This window comes from Chiloscyllium punctatum, chromosome 20 (genome assembly GCF_047496795.1).
Source record: "Chiloscyllium punctatum isolate Juve2018m chromosome 20, sChiPun1.3, whole genome shotgun sequence".
NCBI lineage: Eukaryota > Metazoa > Chordata > Chondrichthyes > Orectolobiformes > Hemiscylliidae > Chiloscyllium > Chiloscyllium punctatum.
Window position 1 is genome coordinate 36182722 of NC_092758.1, and position 22535 is coordinate 36205256.

Consider the following 22535-nt stretch of genomic DNA (forward strand, 5'->3'; position numbering starts at 1 on the left):
AATGGTGATCCCAGGCAGAATGTTTAATTGTTCTAAAGGCCCAATGACATGTCCTATGAGAACAACACTTGTTTCTGTCCTCTTCAGCCTTTGATACAGCTGACATTTCCATCCTCCTCCCATTCTAGGCCAGTTAAGTGGAACTGCCTCTGCTTGATTCTACTTTTGCCTGTTCAACTAAAGGTCAAGCATTTCCTTTCTGTTACCACTGAGGGTCCACGAGGTCTTTTCCTGACACTCTCCTCTTTGTCATCTACATGCTGCTCTGACCTAGATTATCTGAGGACGAAAGGGCAGATTGCACATGCATGTTGATGATATCCCAGTCCAATCTTTCTGGCACCACTCTTGATTGTTCAATGTTGCCATCCACATTTTTAAACATCCAATCCAGGATGAGTCACAATTTCCTTCAGTGACATTACCATGAAGGCCAAGCCTTTGTCTACAGTTCCTGTCTCAAGTATCAATTATTTCACGTTCTCTCCACAACCAATGTCTCAAACTGAATTATGTTATTATAAGCATAGTGTTATTTCTGACCTGCAACGAGTTTCCTTCATCACAAAGAAAATCTAATTGTACCTCTAACAATTGCCTGCTTCCATCCCACCCTCTGCTTATCCAGCAAAACTCACTCATTTTGTTGGCACATTCAGACTCAAATTATCCAAATGCTCTTTCTGGTCCATTAGCATAGACTCTAAATTTTAGCACATCTAAATCTCTTGTTGTATGGATTCACACAACTTTATCCTCACCTGTGTTTTGGTGCTTATCAATTTCGACTCCTAGTACCCCAATACCTCAAATTCTAATTCTTCTCTTTGCGTATAAAGCCCTTCAAGGTCTTGTCTCTCCATATCTCTGTTGCTTCCACCAGCCATTCAGCCCACCTGAATTCTTCTTAGTCTCAGCGTATTTACCCTTTTCTTAATCCCAGCAATGGCAGCCACAGCTTCAGCTGCCTTGGCCCAATTTCCTGTATTTTCCCACTAATCGTTGTTTCTTCACTTCCCTCTGACCAAGAAATATATGAAGAAACAGCGTAAAACATAAAATATGAGTTCCTATATTAATCTAACCAGTAAACACTCAGAGCCAAAACTGGTCTTTGGTATCAAAATCCCTCACCTACAAAAACTGTAGAGGTTGTTCAGAAACGAAAAGTTCTGAAGTATTGAGAGCTGATGAAGTACCATGACAGGTATAATATTATCACAGCAACATAAGTTGTACCTTAGCCCCTCCTTTTCCTGCTCCCTTTTTGCCTTTCTTTCCTCCAGTTTTCTTGGTAGATTGTGAGGACTTTGCTTTTTTTGCTGGTGGAGGTGTGATGATGGCTTCAAGCTTCCCTTTAGATCCTCGTTTCTTAGACAATAATTCTGGATGAATATTAGGTAGGACACCACCACTTGCAATAGTGACACCCTTCAGCAGCTACAAGGAGAGATAAAGCATTACAGCTATGATTCTACTTTTACAATAACTTGTAAACAGATGTATAATAATATGCTAAAATAAAGTTAAACATAGGTCCATGGACTGGATTTTCAAGGATTCAGGGAGACTTTGTCAATGGGTGGAAATGGTAGCTGGGACCCCATTTCTGAGGTTTCGTTTTGCAGTGGGACGTTTAAAGGTTTGGACTGGTTTAAATCCTAAGCTGAATTTCTGACCTGGCCGACTCCATTGTGAGGACATGCATGTCCCAGTCCTCTTTAACTTCCAAGGAGTTGGGCCAACACGTAAAGGTCGTATAGCTCAGGGCACCTTATGAATTCAATGGATGAGCATGGTGGCTAAACAGAATAGACTGTTAGGATTACAAAAAAAATTGAAGTAAAGCAAAAATATTGAAATTATTGGGGAGCAAAATTAAAACAAAGTGCTGGAAAAACTCAGCAAGTTTCACATTATCTGGAGACAAAGACGACATCTTGGCATGTAAACCACAACAAATAAGTCATGAAACCAAAGCATATAAACGGTTGTCAAGACAAGGTCACCATCATGACAGACAGCTTTTAATCTCAATCTACCGACCCACATAGGAATACTGGAATTTAGAGATGGATATCTGAATGAATTCTTGCATATGATAAAGCATAAAACATAACAAACATCATAATGACTCTCACAGCAAGCAGTTTTTCAGCCTTTTAAACAAGCTCAGATTCATAATATAATTATGATCACATGATCAACACTTCAAGGTGCTTTCAAGACTTTTTTTAATACATGAAAGCAACAGTTGCCAAGCTGGAGTAGAAGAGTAATCAGTGATGATTGGAAGTGTGATTAATGCACTGAATTTTAAAACCATCTTAAAACTCAAAAAGCAAAGTAGTAGAGACTAGATACCTCTAAGGAGAACTATCCCAGCTTGTGGGGGGGGTGGTATCTGATTGAGGTGTGCAAAATTTTGAGGGACATATGTAAAAGGTAGACAGAGAGAAACATTTCCTCTGCAGAGGAGTCAGTGACTGTGGGCACAGTTTCAAAGCAAGGGACAGGATGTTTAGAGAGGATTTGAAACAGAAAAATCCCCAGAGGGTTGTGGATATGTGGAACTCACTGCTGAAAAGGCTGATAGAAGTTGGAACCCTCAAGGCATTTCAGAACTATTTGGATGAATATTTGAAGTGCCTCAGCATACAAGGCTATGGGCCAAATGCTGAAAAATTGAATTAGAATAGATGGATGTTTGATGACCAGCACGGATACAACAAGGCAAAGGGCCAGTTTCCAAGCCGCAAAAACTCTCTGAATATATGACAGCCAGCTGCAGATGTGCTTCCCATGACAAATAGAAAATAAAAGTTGAAGTTCCTATCCAACAATTAGCACAACTATTTCAAGTTTTTGCGGTACATTCAAGTCAATGATTTAGGTTTTTTTTCCTCCTCCTGCAGACCACTGAAGATTTATGTTCCCTGTTCACATTACTTCTTTGCTTCATCTTCTGAGCTAACATAGTGACTACATCAAAACAGACCAATCTTAAACATATTTTTTTTCCCCACTTGATGAAGAAATCACAGAAAACCTCAACAAGTCTACAGGGTACAACATACCTGGTTCAGTTCTTCATCATTTGCAATAGCCAGCAGGATGTGCCTGGGGGTAACTCTTCCCTTCTTGTTATCTCTAGCAGCATTACCAGCCAATTCCAAAATTTCAGCTGGAAGATAATCAGTTTGTTAAAAGTTATTTTACTCTGAATGTAGAATTAAACCAAAAGGAAAGTTAACATATGTGTCAGCAAGTAGAAGACTCAACATGTAATACACGCATCTCACTCAGTGAAAAGTAATTAACTGAATTGTTCAGAGAAGATTCAATTCCCTTCATGTTAATACTGGGGGAGTTTGTATCTATAGAAGACATTTTTATTTAGGCAACAAATAAACTGTGGCTTTGATTAAAGGAAATAAAATGGGAATAAAAATATCCTAACTTCTGTTTATCAAGTGTTATACATAAAATGAATCCCGTGTCAATGCACAGTACTTCCAACTAAAGATCTGTTGTACTCAGTCCCAGCTCGGTGCCTGCAATTTCAAACTCTTCTTAATAAGTTTACAACTGATGCAATAGCACAAAATTAAACAATGAACCTATTTTATAAATAAAACTTCATGAATTAATAATGTAATGGGATATTGCTGAGTCAAGAAATAAAACAGTAACTTTCAGCGGTTGGGCTGGGAGGGAAGGGGATTAATATCTCACATTTCTTTTACATCCACCAGTGCTTCACTTAAAATTTCAAAGCAGGTGCAGAACAAACAAGGTTGGTAATCTCTAATTAAGAATGGACTGTAAAAGGTCTCCCACATTTTAGTAACAGGTGAGGAATTCTCATTTCTCGGCTCAAATGTCTTCACTGACAGTTGTTGCTTTCTTTAACAGTGAGTGGAAAGTGAGCTAGTAGTAGCATTATAGCTCAATTAAACACAACTTAAAATCCTTTGTATTGTGACAGTGGATCAAAGTAGTGCATAGAGGAATGCAGTGAGCAAAGTTTATTCAGCTCTTGAGGAGCTGGGAGATTATTGAATATCTCCAACTTTGAGATGAAAATGTTGGATATCTCTGTAGTACTCAACTTAATAATTACCTGGGAAATCTTGAGGTAGGTTCAAACTGAGTCTAGCATCTGGGTAGCTTAATTACTGATTGTCCAACCAGTTTCCCCGTAATCCAACTACATACTGTGAACACCTGCCCACCAACAGAGGTCTAATTCCACAAGCCCCAACCCAGTACCACTCCAAAATCAAGTCTCCCCAACTGCCTCCACACAACCTGTCATCCCCCCTCCATTCCAACCTGACTATCCCCATGGTCCGACTTGACTATACGCCCAACTACCCTCCTAAACTGACTTGGCAACCCAGTTATCCATTCAATACCATTCAAAGACTGGGCCTTTAAATTTATCTTGCAGAAACTTGGACTGTAAAAGGGGAATGGTCTTCTTCATTGATCCTCTTTGCAAGTCTCTGTGTAGGTTTTGCTCAGAGGAAGTTCTTCAGGATGCCATATTAATTGTCAGAACTTTTATTACGTAACCAGCTTTGCACATAGTTTTCTGATGCATTGGTTCCAATACTCATTGGGAGGTATGGACTGACCTGTTTGGGTGGCCTTATTATTGAGCTGAAAACTTCCTCATGAAGTGGCAGCACTGCTTCACTATCAGCCAAATGCATGAATCGGGACCTCAATTACTTAATTGATTATGATCCAAATCCTGGCCTACCTCAAGGTTGCAGAACCACCCCTGCATGGCATTCCATTATATGCCTGGTCTCGCCAGCCTTCCCAAGTATTGCCACGTTACCCCAGCTCCTACCTTTGATTCCAGCAACTGAAGGCGCAGAGAAAGGTGTTCCAAGACTTTGAGAATGTTACAACAAAATCTACTTATCAAACCATAAAAAGAAAACATGCCAAAAATATTTCAGTGCTATATCTCATTTCTTGGCACCAGCAATCATTCCACATAGATTCTACACTCAAAACACACTCCCAACATCGAAACTCACCGAGATATCGAATGTTATTTTACATTATGTTTGATCTCTATGGAATACTTGGCTAAAACTCTAGTTTCACTCTTAGAGTCATAGAGATGCACATAATGGAAACAGACCCTTTGGTCCAACCTGTCCATGCCGACCAGATATCCCAACCCAATCTAGTCCAACCTGCCAGCACCCGGCCCATATCCCACCAAACCCTTCCTATTCATATACCCATCCAAATGCCTATTAAGTGTTGCAATTGTACCAGCCTCCACCACTTCCTCTGGCAGCTCATTCCATACACGTACCACCCTCTGCATGAAAAGGTTGCCCCTTAGGTCTCTTTTATATCTTTCCCTTCTCACCCTAAACCAATGCCCTCTAGTTCTGGACCCCCGAACCCCAGGGAAAAGACTTTGTCTATTTATCCTATCCATGCTCCTCATGATTTTGTAAAACTCTATAAGGTCACCCCTCAGCCTCCGATGGTCCAGGGAAAACAGCCCCAGCCTGTTCAGCCTCTCCCTATAGCTCAAATCCTCCAACCCCGGCAACATCCTTGTAAATCTTTTCTGAACCCTTTCAAGTTTCACAACATCTTTCTGATAGGAAGGAGACCAGAATTGCACGCAGTATTCCAACAGTGGCCTAACCAATGTCCTGTACAGCTGCATCATGACTTCCCAACTCCTGTACTCAATACTTTGACCAATAAAGGAAAGCATACCAATCGCCTTCTTCACTATCCTATCTACCTGCGACTCCACTTTCAAGGAGCTATGAACCTGCATTCCAAGGTCTCTTTGTTCAGCAACACTCCCTAGGACCTTGCCATTAAGTGTATAAGTCCTCCTAAAATTTGCTTTCCCAAAATGCAGCACCTCACATTTATCTGAATTAAACTCCATCTGCCACTTCTCAGCCCATTGGCCCATCTGATCCAGATCCCGTTGTAATCTGAGTTAACCCTCTTCGCTGTCCACTACACCTCCAATTTTGGTGTCATATGCAAACTTACTAACTGTACCTCGTCTGCTCGCATCCAAATCATTTATGTAAATGACAAAAAGTAGAGGACCTAGCACCGATCCTTGTGGCACTCCACTGGTCACAGGCCTCCAGTCTGAAAAACAACCCTCCACCACCACCCTCTGTCTTCTACCTTTGAGCCAGTTCTCCCTGTATTCCATGAGATCTAACCTTGCTAATCAGTCTCCCATGGGGAACCTTGTCGAACGCCTTACTGAAGTGCAGATAGATCACATCTACTGCTCTGCCCTCATCAATCCTCTCTTTTTTACTTCTTCAAAAAAACTCAATCAAGTTTGTGAGACATGATTTCCCACGCACAAAGCCATGTTGACTATCCCTAATCAGTTCTTGCCTTTCCAAATACATGTACATCCTGTCCCTGAGGATTCCCTCCAACAACTTGGCCGCCACCGAGGTCAGGCTCACCGGTCTATAGTTCCCTGGCTTGTCTTTACCGCCCTTCTTAAACAGTCTTCCAGCACCTCACCTGTGACTAATCGATGATACAAATATCTCAGCAAGAGGCCCAGCAATCTCTTCTCTGGCTTCCCACAGAGTTCTCGGGTACACCTGATCAGATCCTGGGGATTTATCCACCTTTACCCATTTCAAGACATCCAGCACTTCCTCCTCTGTAATCCGGGCATTTTGCAAGATATCACCATCTATTTCCCTACAGTCTATATCTTCCATATCCTTTTCCACAGTAAATACTGATACAAAATATTAATTTCGTACCTACCCCATTTTCTGTGGCTCCACACAAAGGCCGCCTTGCTGATCTTTGAGGGGCCCTATTCTCTCTCTAGTTACCCTTTTGTCCTTAATACATTTATAAAAACCCTTTGGATTCTCCTTAATTCTATTTGTCAAAGCTATCTCATGTCCCCTTTTTGCCCTCCTGATTTCCTTCTTAAGTATACTCCTACTTCCTTTATACTCTTCTAAAGATTCACTCGATCTATCCCTGTCTTTACCTGACACACGTTTCTTTTTTCTTAACCAAACCCTCAATTTCTTCAGTCATCCAGCATTCCCTATACTTACTAGCCTTTCCCTTCACCCTGACAGGAATATACTTTCTCTGGATTCTTGTTATCTCATTTCTGAAGGCTTCCCATTTTCCAGCAGTGCCTTTACTGTGAACATCTGCCTCCAATCAGCTTTCGAAAGTTCTTGCCTAATACTGTCAAAATTGGCCTTTCTCCAATGTAGAACTTCAACTTTTAGATCTGGTCTATCCTTTTCCATCACTATTTTAAATCTAATAGAATTATGGTCGCTGGCCGCAAAGTGCTCCCACGGACACCTCAGTCACCTGCCCTGCCTTATTTCCCAAGAGTCGGTCAAGCTTTGCACCTTCTCTAGTAGGTACATCCACACACTGAATCAGAAAATTATCTTGTACGCACTTAAGAAATCCCTCTCCATCTAAACCTTTAACACTATGGCAGTCCCAGTCTATGTTTGGAAAGTTAAAATCCCCTACCATAACTACCCTATTATTCTTACAGATAGCTGAGATCTCCTTACAAGTTTGTTTCTCAATTTCCCTCTGACTATTATGGGGTCTATAATACAATCCCAATAAGGTGATCATCCCTTTCTTATTTCTCAAGTTCAACCCAAATAACTTCCCTGGATGTATTTCCGGGAATATCCTCCCTCAGCACAGCTGTAATGCTATCCCTTATCAAAAATGCCACTCCCCCTCCTCTCTTGTCTCCCTTTCTATCCTTCCTGTAGCATTTGTATCCTGGAACATTAAGCTGCCAGTCCTGCCCATCCCTGAGCCATGTTTCTGTAATTGCTAAGATATCCCAGTCCCATGTGCCTAACCATGCCCAGAGTTCATCTGCCTTCCCTGTTAGGGCCCTTGCATTGAAATATCAACAATGGTGGTAGGGATAAACCAGGAAACTGTAGAGATGTATGTCTAACACCTTTGGTAGGGAATCTATTGGAAAAATAAATCTGAAATACAGAATTAATCTTCACTTGGAGAGGCTAGGATTAATCAAAGATGATCAAAACAGCTCTGTATGGGGGAGATTATATCTAACAAATTTGATTGCTCTTTTTTCATGGAGGTGACTAAGATACAAATGAGGACAGTTCAACTGAAGTAGCCTACAGAGACTTCAGTAAAGCTTTTGACAAGATCTCATCCTACTGATTCAGTTAAAAGCCCTTGGACTCAGAAGAATTTGGCAAATTGGATCCAAAACTGGCTAAGATGGTAATGGTCGAGGGGTGTTTTTGTGACGAGAAAGACTGCGTCCTGTGGCGAACCACAGATTCAGTGCTGGGCCTCTTGCTGTGTACAATAATGATCTAGACATTAATGTGGCAGTTATAATCAGTACGTTTGCAGATAACAAAAAATGGTGGTGTAGTAAATAACAAAGAGGAAAGTCTTGGATTAGATGACGATATAGATGGGCTGAACATTGACAAATGGAATTGAATGCTGAAGAGTGACAGGTGATGTATTTTGGGAGGACTAACTCGGCAAGGAGTACACATTACATGGTAGGACCTTGGAAAATACAGAGGATCACAGAGTTCATGGTGCACATGTCCATAAATTCTTGCAGGACGTGTAAATAAGATGATTAAGATGACATTTGGTATACTTGCCATTATTAGTGAAGGTACTGAATACAAGATCAAGGAGGTTATGATACAGTGTAAATAACATTAGTTTGGAGACAGATGGAGTATTGTGTACAGTTCTGGTCAACACACTACAGGAAGGATGTGTTTACACTCAAGAAGGTGCAGAAGAAATTGATGAAGGATGTTGCGTATTATTCAGGTTGACAAAAGACCAAGTAGGCTGGGAGTTTTCTCCTTCGAGCAGAGAAGGCTGAGTGCAAATCTAATTGAGTTCTGAGGTAGATAAAGAGGTAGACATTTTCCTGTAATGGGGGCAATAACCAGGGGTCACTATTGAAAGGTAAGGAGCAGAAGGTTTAAAATGGAGTTGAGAATTTTTTATTGGCTGGAAAATGGGATTAGAATAGATGAATGTTTGATGATTGGCATGGACACAATGGGCTGTAGGGCCTCCTTCTGTGGCATTAAAACTATGACTCACCGGTCAGATATTCCAGAACTGCAGCCATGTACACTGGAGCACCAACGCCAATTCTGTATTTAGGGTGTCCTTTCTTTATGTAACGTAACATTCTTCCAACTGGGAAAATAACCCCAGCTTTTGCAGACCGGGAAATCTTGGTCGTTTTCTTCTTTCCACCTCTGCTGGACATGATGATCACAAAAGCCTACACTCTGATCAAAAGCAGTTGCGTCAAAATTTGTTTCAAGCCATAACGGAATAAAACATGAACAAGGTACACTCAAAACTACACAATATTGACTGTCAGATGCTAAATATATAAAGCAAAACTAAAACTTTAATTAAAATATCCAAAAACTTAAAACTAAATCCTGTCACCAAAGTCTAGTTTTCAATTAATACTTAAAAATGTGTTGCTGGAAAAGCGCAGCAGGTCAGGCAGCATCAAAGAAGAAGGAGAATCGACATTTTGGGATTAAGCCCTTCTTGAGGAATGAGGAGGCCGTGCCAAGCAGGGTAAGATAAAAGGTAACGAGGAGGGACTTGGGGGAGGGGCATTGAGAACGCGATAGGTGGAAGGAGGTTAAGGTGAGGATGATAGGCCGGAGAGAGGGTGGGGGCGGAGAGGTTGGGAAGAAGATTGCAGGTGAAGAAGGCAGCGCTGAGTCTGAGGGTTGGGACTGAGAAAAGGTGGGGGGAGGAGAAATGAGGAAGCTGGAGAAATCTGCATTCATCCCTTGTGGTTGGAGGGCTCCTGGGCGGAAGATGAGTAGCTCTTCCTCCAAGCGTCGTGTTGCCATGGTCTGGCCATGGAGGAGGCCAAGGACCTGCATTTCCTTGGCGGAGTGGGAGGGGGAGTTAAAGTGTTCAGCCACGGGGCGGTTGGGTTGGTTGCTGCGGGTGTCCCAGAGGTGTTCTCTGAAAGGTTCCGCAAGTAGGCGGCCTGTCTCCCCAATGTATAGGAGGCCACATCGGGTGCAGTGGATGCAGTAAATGATGTGTGTGGAGGTGCAGGTGAATTTCTGATGGATATTGAAGGATCCCTTGGGGCCTTGGAGGGAAGTGAGGGGGGAGGTGTGGGCACAAGTTTTGCAGTTTTTGTGGTTTCAGGGGAAGGTGCCGGGAGTGGAGGTTGGGTTGGTGGGGCGGTGTGGATCAGACAAGGGAGTCACGGAGGGAGTGGTCTTTTTGGAAAGCTGGTAGGGGTGGGGACAGAAATATATCCTTGGTGGTAGGGTCCATTTGGAGGTGGCGGAAATGATGAAGGATGATCCGATGTATCTGGAGGTTGGTGGGGTGGTAGGTGAGGACTAGTGGGGTTCTGTCATGGTGGCGATTGGAGGGGCGGGGTTCAAGGGCGGAGGAGCGGGAAGTGGAGGGGATGCGGTGGAGAGCATTGTCAACCACATCTGAGGGGAAATTGCGGTCCTTGAAGAAGGAGGCCCTCTGGGTTGTTCGGTATTAGATTGGTCCTCCTGGGAGCAGATGCGGCGAAGGCGAAGGAATTGGGAATATGGGATGGCGTTTTTGCAGGGGGCAGGGTGGGAAGAGGTGTAATCTAGGTAGCTGTGGGAGTCAATGGGAGCACGAGGTAGGTTGAACAGTTCATCCACTTTACTAACACCTTCCACCCCAACCTCAAATTTACCTGGACCGTCTCAGACTCCTCCCTCTCCTTCCTAGACCTCTCCATCTCCATCTCGGACGACCGACTCAACACGGACATATACTATAAACCGACTGACTCCCACAGCTACCTGGATTACACCTCTTCCCACCCTGCCCCTTTAAAAACGCCATCCCATATTCCCAATTCCTTCGCCTTTGCCACATCTGCTCCCAGGAGGACCAATTCCAATACCGAACAACCCAGATGGCCTCCTTCTTCAAAGACTGCAATTTCCCCTCAGATGTGGTTGACAATGCCCTCCACCGCATCTCCTCCACTTCCTGCTCCTCCGCCCTTGAACCCAGCCCCTCCAATCGCCACCAGGACAGAACCCCACTAGTCCTCACCTACCACCCCACCAACCTCCAGATACATCGGATCATCCTTCATCATTTCCGCAACCTCCAAACGGACCCCACTACCAAGGATATATTTCCTTCCCCACCCCTATCAGCTTTCCGAAAAGGCCACTCCCTCCGCGACTCCCTTGTCAGATCCACACCGCCCCACCAACCCAACCTCCACTCCCGGCACCTTCCCCTGCAACCGCAAAAAATGCAAAACTTGTGCCCACACCTCCCCCCTCACTTCCCTCCAAGGCCCCAAGGGATCCTTCAATATCCATCAGAAATTCACCTGCACCTCCACACACATCATTTACTGCATCCGCTGCACCCGATGTGGCCTCCTATACATTGGGGAGACAGGCCGCCTACTTGCGGAACCTTTCAGGGAACACCTCTGGGACACCTGCAGCAAGCAACCCAACTGCCCCGTGGCTGAACACTCTAACTTCCCCTCCCACTCCGCCAAGGACATGCAGGTCCTTGGCCTCCTCCATGGCCAGACCATGGCAACACGATGCCTGGAGGAAAAGCGACTCATCTTCCGCCTAGGAACCCTCCAACCACAAGGGATGAATGCACATTTCTCCAGCTTCCTCATTTCTCCTCCCCCCACCTTTTCTCAGTTCCAACCCTCAGACTCAGCACCGCCTTCTTGGCCTGCAATCTTCTTCCTGACCTCTCCACCCCCACCCTCTCTCCGGCCTATCACCCTCACCTTAACCTCCTTCCACCTATCGCATTCCCAACGCCCCTCCCCCAAGTCCCTCCTCGTTACCTTTTATCTTAGCCTGCTTGGCACACCCTCCTCATTCCTGAAGAAGAGCTTATGCCTGAAACGTCGATTCTCCTTTTCCTTTGATGCTGCCTGACGTGCTGCGCTTTTCCAGCACATTTTTAAGCTCTGATCCCCAGCATCTGCAGTCCTCACTTTCTCCTTTCAATTAATACTTCCTGCTTAAATGAATAGTTCCCCAAGCCTGAACGATGACAAAAAAAAATCACAAGTCTTTCCTGTCTTAAATAGATACTCCAAAACTTGCTTTTAAAGAGGACTATCATTTAGATGCTTATAAACAATAGGAAATGTAGAAAATCTGCAGCTGCTTAACTTTTGCTCAATGTCCATCATTTTAAACAATTTGACTAGAAGTACTTGGAATTTGAAAACCTTCAAACAGGCCTTCTATTTTTGCTGGATTTAAACAATTGCAGAATTATAAATTTCAAATATTTGTAAGCTCAAAGTCACCTAGTCACATCACGCTCATTTTTTCCCCAGCCTATGGTTTCCCCAGGTTGTGTTTTTCTGCCCAAGCTGCTACCTCATTACTTTACAAATTAATGGTTCAGGTTGGTGAAATAACATCATAAGATTCATGCGTTAATGATGTGTAAATCAACCAGCAACTTGTGACAAAAAAAAAGATATATCACCCGTGAGGAATGTAACAGATTTCAGGTTGATTTTGCCACTCCACTGTTAACTTTGCAAAAATAACATTTTGCCTTTAAAGTCACATGATTATCATGAAGTTGTGCATTTTTGGATTGGTTGTCTATTCAACTAAATGCAAATTGTTCATAAGAGATCCAGTATCTTAAAAATGAGCTACCATAGGTCTCTTAGAGACATTAGCAGCAGTAGAATTGCATTCCGCCACAATCTATTCACAGCATCATGGCGTACTATATCCTTCAATTTAGCATACATCTGAGTAGATCAAGCAAGCTAAGTCTGACGATGATGTGGGACCTCTCTTCCTATATCAAGTCAGGGCATCTGAAATCTTGGACAAACTATGTTTCTTCTTAACTAACAAGACTGAAAGACTGAGAAATAAAAGGTTTTTTTTAAAAGTTAGCATACAGGTCACTTGTAAACATAACATTTGTTATCCATTTCTAATTGCCCTCAAACATATGATGCCAAACTGCCTTTGGAACCACTGCACTCCATATCCTGCAGTACCAGGATTTCAACAGAGATGATGAAGGAAAAGTAATATTGTTCAGTCAGAATGGCCCAAAACTTGGAAGGAGTCTTGTAGTGATGGTATTGCCTTGCTGCTCTTGTCTTTTCAGGTTCAGGACTATGGAGGCAACAAGGGGCGGAGTGGGGGGGGGGGGGGGGGGGGGGGTAATAATATTAGCTGAATTACGTTTGCAGAAACTTTAAGTTGAAGGGCCTCCTTCTTTGCTGTAGCAGTTCTACAATTCATCAGGTGTGCATGGAGCAAGGGAATTTCCTTAATATGCAAATATGCTTTTGTCAAGACTTGTTAGATAGACTTGTTTTTCAACAATGTAATTCTCTTGGGCTACTACTATTCCTGCATGTACATTATTATTATTGCAACACACTTCACAGTAGCCTCATTAAATTAAATTGATGAAGAGGGTGGTCAAAGTTGGGTTCAAGGAGATCTTTAAATGAGAGAGTAAGGAAGAAATGAGACATTAGAGCTAGAGGCAAAACTATAATGGTGGAGCAAGCTTGGGCTAAGTGCCATAATCTGGACCAGTTACAAAAGTATTGAGGGTTAAGAAGGGGCTGAAAAACAAGAATAAGAAATTTTAATTTCAAGAACCAACAACCCAACAAAAGTTAAAGAAATATTTGATTATTCTGAATTGGTATAATTTAGGATTTGGTATAAATTAAGGCTTATGAAAGGTGAAGAACAGAAATCTAGCAAGGGAATCAATGGAATATTTAGCCTGGAAGCTGATCAAGCTTTGAATATTGATTTCAGTAGCAGAACGTCAGTGTATTCATTAACTGCGATTAAAGCTGTTTATCAAAAGTGGGTTACGTAGTTATGCTGCCCTGTTTATTTGTATTATGTTGATTAGTAGAGAAAAAAATGAACTCAGCTGAGTTCTGGTTCATCTGTGAAGCCAGAAATAAATTGAATGATGTTAAGCACAAATTCTGTCAATTCATCTTGCAACTCAATTCTATGATTTGCACTACAATGTGAGCTCTGTATTTTGAACAGAACTCAAATAATACTATCCATCTTATAATAAAACTGGATTTGTTAAAGAAGATGCCAAGAGTAAACCTATTGTTTCTGCACAAATCTTGCAAAGCTGGAGACTAACAAAATATAAATTTGCTGGCATTACTAAAACAGCTGGGAACATCCATAAATGGCTTCCTTGCCATCTGCCTTAGGACAATTCTACAGGGCTGTCACAAGCTACATAAAACCAACACATTGTGAACTGCTGCACAAAAGGTGTAACAGTATGCATAGCCCTTTCAATGTGGTAAAATGTCCTAACTTTTCTTCACAGTATTAGTAAAAGCAAGTCAAACAAAGCCACACAGGGAATGGTATGATAGTAACCAAAAAGTTGGTTAAAAAGATGGTTTCTAATGGGCATCTTAAAGGAGGCATAAAAGCAGAAAGCTTTAAAGGAAGGAATTTCAAAGCTTGGTATCTATGCCGCTTACCAAGATGTTGTGAAACTTGAAAGGGTTCAGAAAAGATTTACAAGGATGATGCCAGGGTTGGAGGACTTGAGCTATAGGGAGAGGCTGAATAGACTGGGGCTGTTTTCCCTGGAGTGTCAGAGGCTGAGGGGTGACCTTATAAAATCATGAGGGGCATGGATAGGGTAAATAGACAAAGTCTCTTCCCTGGGGTGGGAGAGGGAGTCCAGAATTAGTGAGCATAGGTTTAGGGTGAGATGGGAAAGATATAAAAGAGACTGAAGGGGCAACTTTTTCATGCAGAGGGTGGTACATGTATGGAATGAGCTGCCAGAGGAAGTGGTGGAGGCTGGTACAATTGCACCATTTAAAAGGCATCTGGATGGGTATGTGAATAGGAAGGGTTTGGAGGGATACGGGCCAGGTGCTGGCAGGTGGGACTAGATTGGGTTGGGGTATCTGGTCAGCATGGACAGGTTGGACCGAAGGGTCTGTTTCCATGTTGTACATCTCTATGATTCTATGACTGTATGTTGGTGCTATAGTGAAGGCTGAAGGCATGTAAAATTCATGGAGGATTGTAAGTTTGGAAAATTGTATAGGGAAGAGGAATGCCATTGAGGGATTTGAAGACCATCACAAGAATTTAAATTTAATGTGCAGCTGGGCCGCAAGCCAATATTTCTCAGTGAGCACAAGAATGTTGAGCTAACAAGAACTTCTGAGTTAGGATGCATGCAGCAGAGTTTTGTATGAGCTGAAGGGAATGGAGTGTGGAGGAATAGGCGCCAGCCAGGAGATTGCAACAGTTCAACTCTAGAAATGCAAAAGCATAAACAAGGGTTCCAGCACCAGCTCAGCTGCAGCAGGTGCAGAGATAATGACATTAAGTAGTTAAAGGCAGTTTTAGCAATGAACAGGATATAGACATACTGAAGATGGTCGGCATGGACGGGTTGGACCGTAGGGTCTGTTTCCATGCTGTACATCTCTATGACTCTATATGGATATACAACTGCCATACAGAAGCAGTTAATGACTTAATTAAAACTACGTCTGTAGAATCCATTGATATGCGAACAACTTGTTCCTTCTGACAGTAATACCCACTAGATCGGCTAAATGGAAAGAAAGACTAGAGAAGTCAAACCAAGAACCGAGAGCGGTCAGTACAATTTCAGATAAATCTCGAGGTGCAAATGGCATGTAACCTAGGCTACTATGCAAAGCCATAATCATAATCCCAGCAATCTGCTCAGTACTTCTCACACATGCAACATTATTAATATTTTGACCAGCTTTGTAATTCGTAGGACACCACCATGTGCAAAATTGTTGTTGATTTCATGCACGCAACAGTAATAACTGCACAAAGTAATTCAACGTGTGAAGTGCTTTGTCATGCTGTGCAACTGAGAAAGTGAAATTCCATAACTGTTGTTCTAAGGTGCTGTATAAGTGGATGTTCTTTTTGAATTTGAATGGGTTTCAGTTTTTTTGGAACTCAACAATTTTGTTCAAGTTATGCTTTATGAAAGAGGTTTTTTTTTTAAATTGCAGTTGGTCAGATTCACAATTGTCTCCCTCGAACACTGCAAAATCATTAGCAGTATGCTATGGACATACAATATAGCCTGAAGGAGGCCCAGTTTACCTTCCAACCATGTCCTAACTTCCGTTTTCATAACATCCCACTTGTTTACAACACTGCACTGTTTTCCAAAATCACAGCAGGAATAACATCAATATCTAATGACGTAAGTATTTCTTTAAAAAAAGTTGGAAAATATCTTGTGCTTATTTATCATCATAATTAGCCGAAGTCCACTTCTCACAAGCACAGAAGGAATCTCAGCCCTGGTCCTGCAGCACAAGAATAAAACTACAACAGATTGTGCATTTTTAAAATAATTCCAGTTTAGCTTGAAGGGAAACCATGACATAACTCTAGTTTAAAATAATAATCTGTTAAAACATTATAGTTGCAACAAGCCATATACTCAAATGAACAGCATAAACATTAATCTCCTCACAATAAATGAAACCCGGAGGTCAATGAGCCAGTTGGTCAATTTTTTCTCCTTCATGAAGCAGATGCATTGAAATCAGATCACTGGTGTCTGCCAAATTTATTGACCTTTGCTAGGTTAACAGTTTAAACATCAAATGACCTCACTGGTTCAAAGGTATCGTGATATTGTCATTGAACTAATAATCCAGCTCTTTGAATCCAGGTTCAAAACCCATTATTTTGATTTAAAGAACAATCTGGAATTAAAAGTCTACTTGATGACCACAAAACTATTGATAATTGAAATAAAAGAAAATTTGATTTACTAGTGCCCTTCAAGGGAAGAAACTTGCCATCCTCACCTGGTACGCCCTACGTGCAAATCCAAACCCACAGCAACGTGTTTGACTCTTAACTATCCTCTGAAATATTCCAGCATGCCATTCAGTTGTACCAAACCAATAAAATGTCTCAAAGAAGGAATAAAAACACTGACCTAGACAGTGGAAATGACAATAGCAAACTTAGCCCTGTCGACCCTGCAAAGTCCTTCTTGGCAACATCTAGTGGCTTACTGCCAAAACTAAGAAAGCTATCTCAGACTAGTCAATTAACTGCCTGTCACTGTCATACTCATGGAATCATTCCTTAAGGACAATGTCCCAGACATCATCACCATCATCCCTGGGTATATCTTATTCCACTGAAAGCATAGTTTGACCAGAAGTGTAGCATAGCGGTATAGAGCTCGAAGGGAGTTGCCCGAGAGTTCTCAACATTTACTGTGAAGTTCATAAAGTCTCATGGCATAAGGTATCCTTAATGAACCATCATCACCACTACTAAACCCCCCATTCCACTCCACCCTCCACACACAACTGATGAATCAGTACTCCTCTACTTTAAGCACAACTTGGAGGAATTGCTGAGGGCAGCACGGTGGCACAGTGGTTAGCACTGCTGCCTCACAGCGCCAGAGACCTGGGTTCAATTCCCGACTCAGGCGACTGACTGTGTGGAGTTTGCACGTTCTCCCCGTGTCTGCGTGGGTTTCCTCCGGGTGCTCCGGTTTCCTCCCACAGTCCAAAGATGTGCAGGGTCAGGTGAATTGGCCACGCTAAATTGCCCGTAGTGTTAGGTAAAGGGTAAATGTAGGGGTATGGTTGGGTTGCGCTTCGGCGGGGTGGTGTGGACTTGTTGGGCCGAAGGGCCTGTTTCCACACTGTAAGTAATCTAATCTAATCTAATTGTACATCATCAAAAATGACTTGGCATCAGCACTACTGACGAAGGTGGCCAAGTCCTAATGAACATAACTACTGGATCGGGTCTGCAGCAAGAGGTGAAGGAATCACCAAAGGGAAAATAATTCTTGACCCCATCCTCAATAATCTATCTGATGTAGACATCTGTCCACAACAGTATTAAGGGTCACCAACACACAATCCTCGTGGAAATTAAGTTCCATCTTCACAATGAGATGGCCTTTCACTGTGTTGTGTGGCACAATCACTGTGCTAAATGAGATTACTGCAAACAGATCTAGCAACTTAAAACCAGGTATCCGTGAAACAGTGGGCCATCAGCAGGAAAACTGCACTCAACACAGTCTGCAACTTCATGATACTACATATCCTTCACTCTACAATTACCATCAAACCAGGGCAAACGACACTATTTCAATTAAAAGTGCAGGAGATATGCCTGGAACAGCACTAGATACACTTAAAAAGGCAGTTTCAACTTGGTGAAGCTGCAACATAGGACTAATTGTGGCAAATGGCACAGCAATGAGCGGGTGGTGGCAGACAATTAAGCAACTCATTGGGATATTTATAGAGCCTCCTTCTCCAATCTCTCATGTTGAAGATGCCCCATCAATGCAAAAGGCTGAAGCATTTGCAATACATGCAGTCATCTCATCTAAAAAAAAACAAGGAAGACCATATTTCTTTGGAAAAAAAAAGTCTAGAACACACTTATACCAGTGTTATAAATGTCACCAAACACCGGTGCTGTTGACAAAGGGATGGTGGCAGAAAACTCTGCCATTTTTTGTGTATTTTTGCACAAATGTTTTAGTTGCTGCTATATACAGTGTGGCAAAAATTCAAAATTCAGTTATGTACTCCCACAGCTTCCTGTTTGTTAATCATGACTGTTAAAACTGTGCGGAAAACAATTAAAACAACATGAGTATGTTCTTCTGGCTCTTATGGTATTCTGCTTTCTTGTATAAAGTTTTGGATAAACTTCCTTGTCTGAAGTTTCAAACCAGCAGTTTCAACAATATTAGAAGCACATAAAGCTGGAGTTATAAGGAGTTGAAATCACCCTTACTAAATATAGTGATTTTAGTTTTTAATAAGTGTTTAGATAAGTTAATTTTTCTGCATTTTAACTACACAGTCCAAACTAGCAGTTTTACGCACATCTGAGATAGTCTAAAAACTTAGACCTTCAATGGAGAAAATGTGACTTTTTTAAAAAAAAAGAGAAAACACATGTCAACCATATTCCCCACCCCCAGAGGATGCGGTTTATCTTCTCCTGTGCCTGTCAAAACGAAACATGAAACTTCCAAAAATAGTCCAGGAAATTAATCAACGGTAACAAGCGGGGGAGGGGGATTATTGTGAAGTATCCTATGGACAAATCACAAAGGAGGAATAATTAAATGAATTAGTGAACAACTCCAAAATACATTTTTACTGTCAATTCATGGGATGTTTTATTATTTGCAGGTGCAATATTCCTGAGTCTGCCCACGATTGACAATCGTTGATGTTGATGGTTTTGCTTGGGAGACAACGCCCAGGCAGGCACTTTGACTGGTTAATGATTCAAAAATCTCACCTCCCCACCCACCAAATTCGAAACAAAAAACAATCCTAAAGGTTTGGCATGTGAACAGGCAAGGATTAGGTTTATCTGTTAAAACCATTCCCTGGGTGTTACAGATTGGAACGGCACCACAACTTGAGAAGGACCTCAGAGGCCACATTTAGATCATTTTCCTCTTTTTAATTCAATGCCTTTCTTGAGAGAAGGGAACAAGTTTGATGCCTGTTGCTAAGTAACGGCCGCACAACAGCTTCTGGAATGTGATTTCACAGCCACTCCGGGAACAATTCTGTGATTAAAAACCGATATAGATTGTAGCAATTAAAGCAATTCGGAAAACAAAACGATGACATTCAATAACAGTCCTAAAATGTCAATTCATATCAAGTTCAATTTGGCCAGTAACAGCGGGCAATAGGAACTATGCGGATTAAACGTCGGTGATGGTATCGAAATGACAAGGTACACGGTAATGCATCTACCTTTCCAACAACACAAAACACACCATTCCTGTCTATTACAGGAAATGCGGCAATCGGCCTGTGCCTGCAGATAAAATGAAATATTTACAGCCGGATCCCACTCCACTGTTTAGAATGGGTTTATTATGGTGCAATGGGCTGTTCCGAGGGTCTCCACTCTTTTGCGTTTTACTGCCGAGTATCAGAAGCTGCACAATGTACGCACCGCGGGCTGCAACATTAAAACATCAATGGCTTGGCAATTTCCGGGTTCGCACGGGAGGTTGTTAAAAAAGCATCCGTGTTTTAAACAGTCGGTAAACTAAGCTGCATTTTCTTGCATAAGGGAGATACGGCGGACTGGCTCTGCTGCCATCTATAATCGGCAGAGATACACGGTTGCATTTGTTGAAAAAAATATAAACAACCACTGATAATAGGGTTCGATCCGCAACCTTAAAGATTACAGTCCAGGTTGCAACACACAACGTAAGGCCTTACATTCTAGATGTCTCTACAAATCGCAGTTTCTTTCCCTTGTTTCAACTCATTTGCAATCTAAAACTCGAAGTGCGCAGTGACGCAACATCAAGATAACATGCTGGCCCTCTGATTACAATGAAACGAAGTGTAGAAACAATGTCAATCACTTACAATGACACAGTAACAATATGTCTCCTTTGCAGAAACAGCAGCTCAGCTCCGAGTGGGCAGTGGTAGACTGGCCCACAATACTGCGCGCTTCCAGCCGAGCTGTCACTCAGCGCCTCTGGGTCATCCTCCCCAGTGCATGTGGTGAACGGAGAGTGCATTCATCCACACCCACATAACACAGAAAACCAAACCTTAAAAAAAAGCATACGTTGTCAGTATTGCAGTCGATCAGATCGAATACCGTCGCGCATGTTTTATTTCAAAATGATTGGCTATCATGCGTTTGACGGTTTAAACTCGCAGCAGAAAGAGTCCAATATTTTATATCGAAAAGTGATGCGTGTAATTCCGGTTATCGCCTGTGCCTCTCTGTATAAAACGATACAGATTTCTGTATTTAGAGCTTTTCACCCCTAAAACTGGGTAACATCTAAATGGTTCTAATCCCACTCGTTTATGCTAAAAAAAACTTAGTGCAACTTATATTGTACCATAAAATGAATACAAAATTACAGGCTATTATTTAAATGTGCACATGTCCTAATGGTTTGCTTAAAATGATAATGAATTCCAATTGTATTACTTACAATAAATCAGTACAAACAAGTTCTCTGCAGTTTTGTATCTTCTCTATCTCTCTCCCTTTTGCTACCTTCTCTTAATTTGCTTCTTCTTGTTTTCTATTGGGCTATGGGTCCCTCAACACATAGTCCTGGAACGTGCCAGATTTCAACCTTTTGGTCAAGTTTAACTCTTTACATTGAAAGACCAAAATGTTTCAGGCATACCAAAGGGCATTTTTCACTCAGTTGATGGTCCTTCAGGTGCAGACAATGTTGTCTCAATGTGCGTCCCAGGGGGCAGACTGGAGAGCACAGAGTCACAGAGCTGCTCGGGACGATAACAAAAACGACTATCTCTCTCCATATCTTCTTTGCAAAGGGATATTCCAGAGGGATTCCAGAGGGTCTCTTCACCATCACAGCCACATCAAAGGCATCGTGTGATGGCAGAGAAAGACTGGGCATCCATGAAGGATCTCACAAGTAGTGTCCTTTTCATCACCAGCCAAGCTATGTCTTGATGTTTGTTGAAAAATTCTGGCAGTGAGGTAGTCTGCCAAATGACTTGACAGTCTGCTTAGGGGGATCAACCCTCTCATTTTCCCTCAGGGTCTTGAGATGTTATGGGCTGACCACAACCTCATGGATTTGTGGTCAAACCTGTTTTCCTTTACTAGCTTCTCCACGAGGGACAGGTGATATGGAATGGTCCAACTACTTGGAGTGTTGCATGAACACGGACTATTTTACAGTTCATGATAGTCTGCTGCACTTAGCTCTCATCTCTCGGAAGTGGGTGTCAATGAGTGTTCATGAAGAAAGGTCACCAGAAACAAAATGTTAACTCTGCTTTCTTGTCACTGATGTTGTAAGGCTGTGCAAGGCTGTGTTTCTCCAGCTATTTCTGGTTTTGTTTCAGTGAGCTTCTGTCTGGCTTGTCACATCCAAAGCAGCTGACCTCTGTCATGGACAAGGCCAGCTCCCTCATCCCTCTGTACTTGTTCTCCTGTTCAGATGACTGCTGCTGTTGATCGTGTGCTTTCACCCATCAAACCCACCCATCTTGGGTGTTGTCCCCATAATTTTCCAACAGCACTGCACGTAAAGAACAGAGACTGATGACAGGGAACACAGAGCATGGAGGACTTTGTGAGTATATCAGGCCCCAACTGGGCACCAGATATATGCCACCTCCCCCCAGTGCCTCCATGTACTAGTAGCTTGTACTACCTTGGAAGTTCATTTCTACTCATCCCTTGCTCCCGTTGTGGAAGTCTAACCACATTGAACTTCACCTACAAATGTCCTTCCTGCCCCCAAACCTCAGCATTACACCTTAATGATGCCTACCCTATCCCTCTACACTCCCACCATAGAGACCACTGTGTTGGTCACTGCCA

General features: G+C 42.4%; 1 protein-coding gene across 2 annotated transcripts in view; it reads right to left on the reverse strand.

Moving 5' to 3' along the window:
- The window catches only part of macroh2a1 (macroH2A.1 histone), a 43302-nt gene extending 22602 nt beyond the window's left edge, over positions 1-20700 (reverse strand). For both annotated transcript variants that reach the window (XM_072590690.1, XM_072590689.1), the window contains exons 1-4: positions 20573-20700; positions 9166-9359; positions 3078-3184; positions 1240-1440 (exon numbers count right to left, since the gene is read on the reverse strand). In XM_072590690.1, coding sequence (XP_072446791.1) covers positions 1240-1440; positions 3078-3184; positions 9166-9337 — 480 coding nt within the window. In that variant the 5' untranslated portion in view covers positions 9338-9359; positions 20573-20700. The remainder of the gene's footprint in view (positions 1-1239; positions 1441-3077; positions 3185-9165; positions 9360-20572) is intronic.
- Between the last annotated feature and the right edge of the window lie 1835 nt (positions 20701-22535).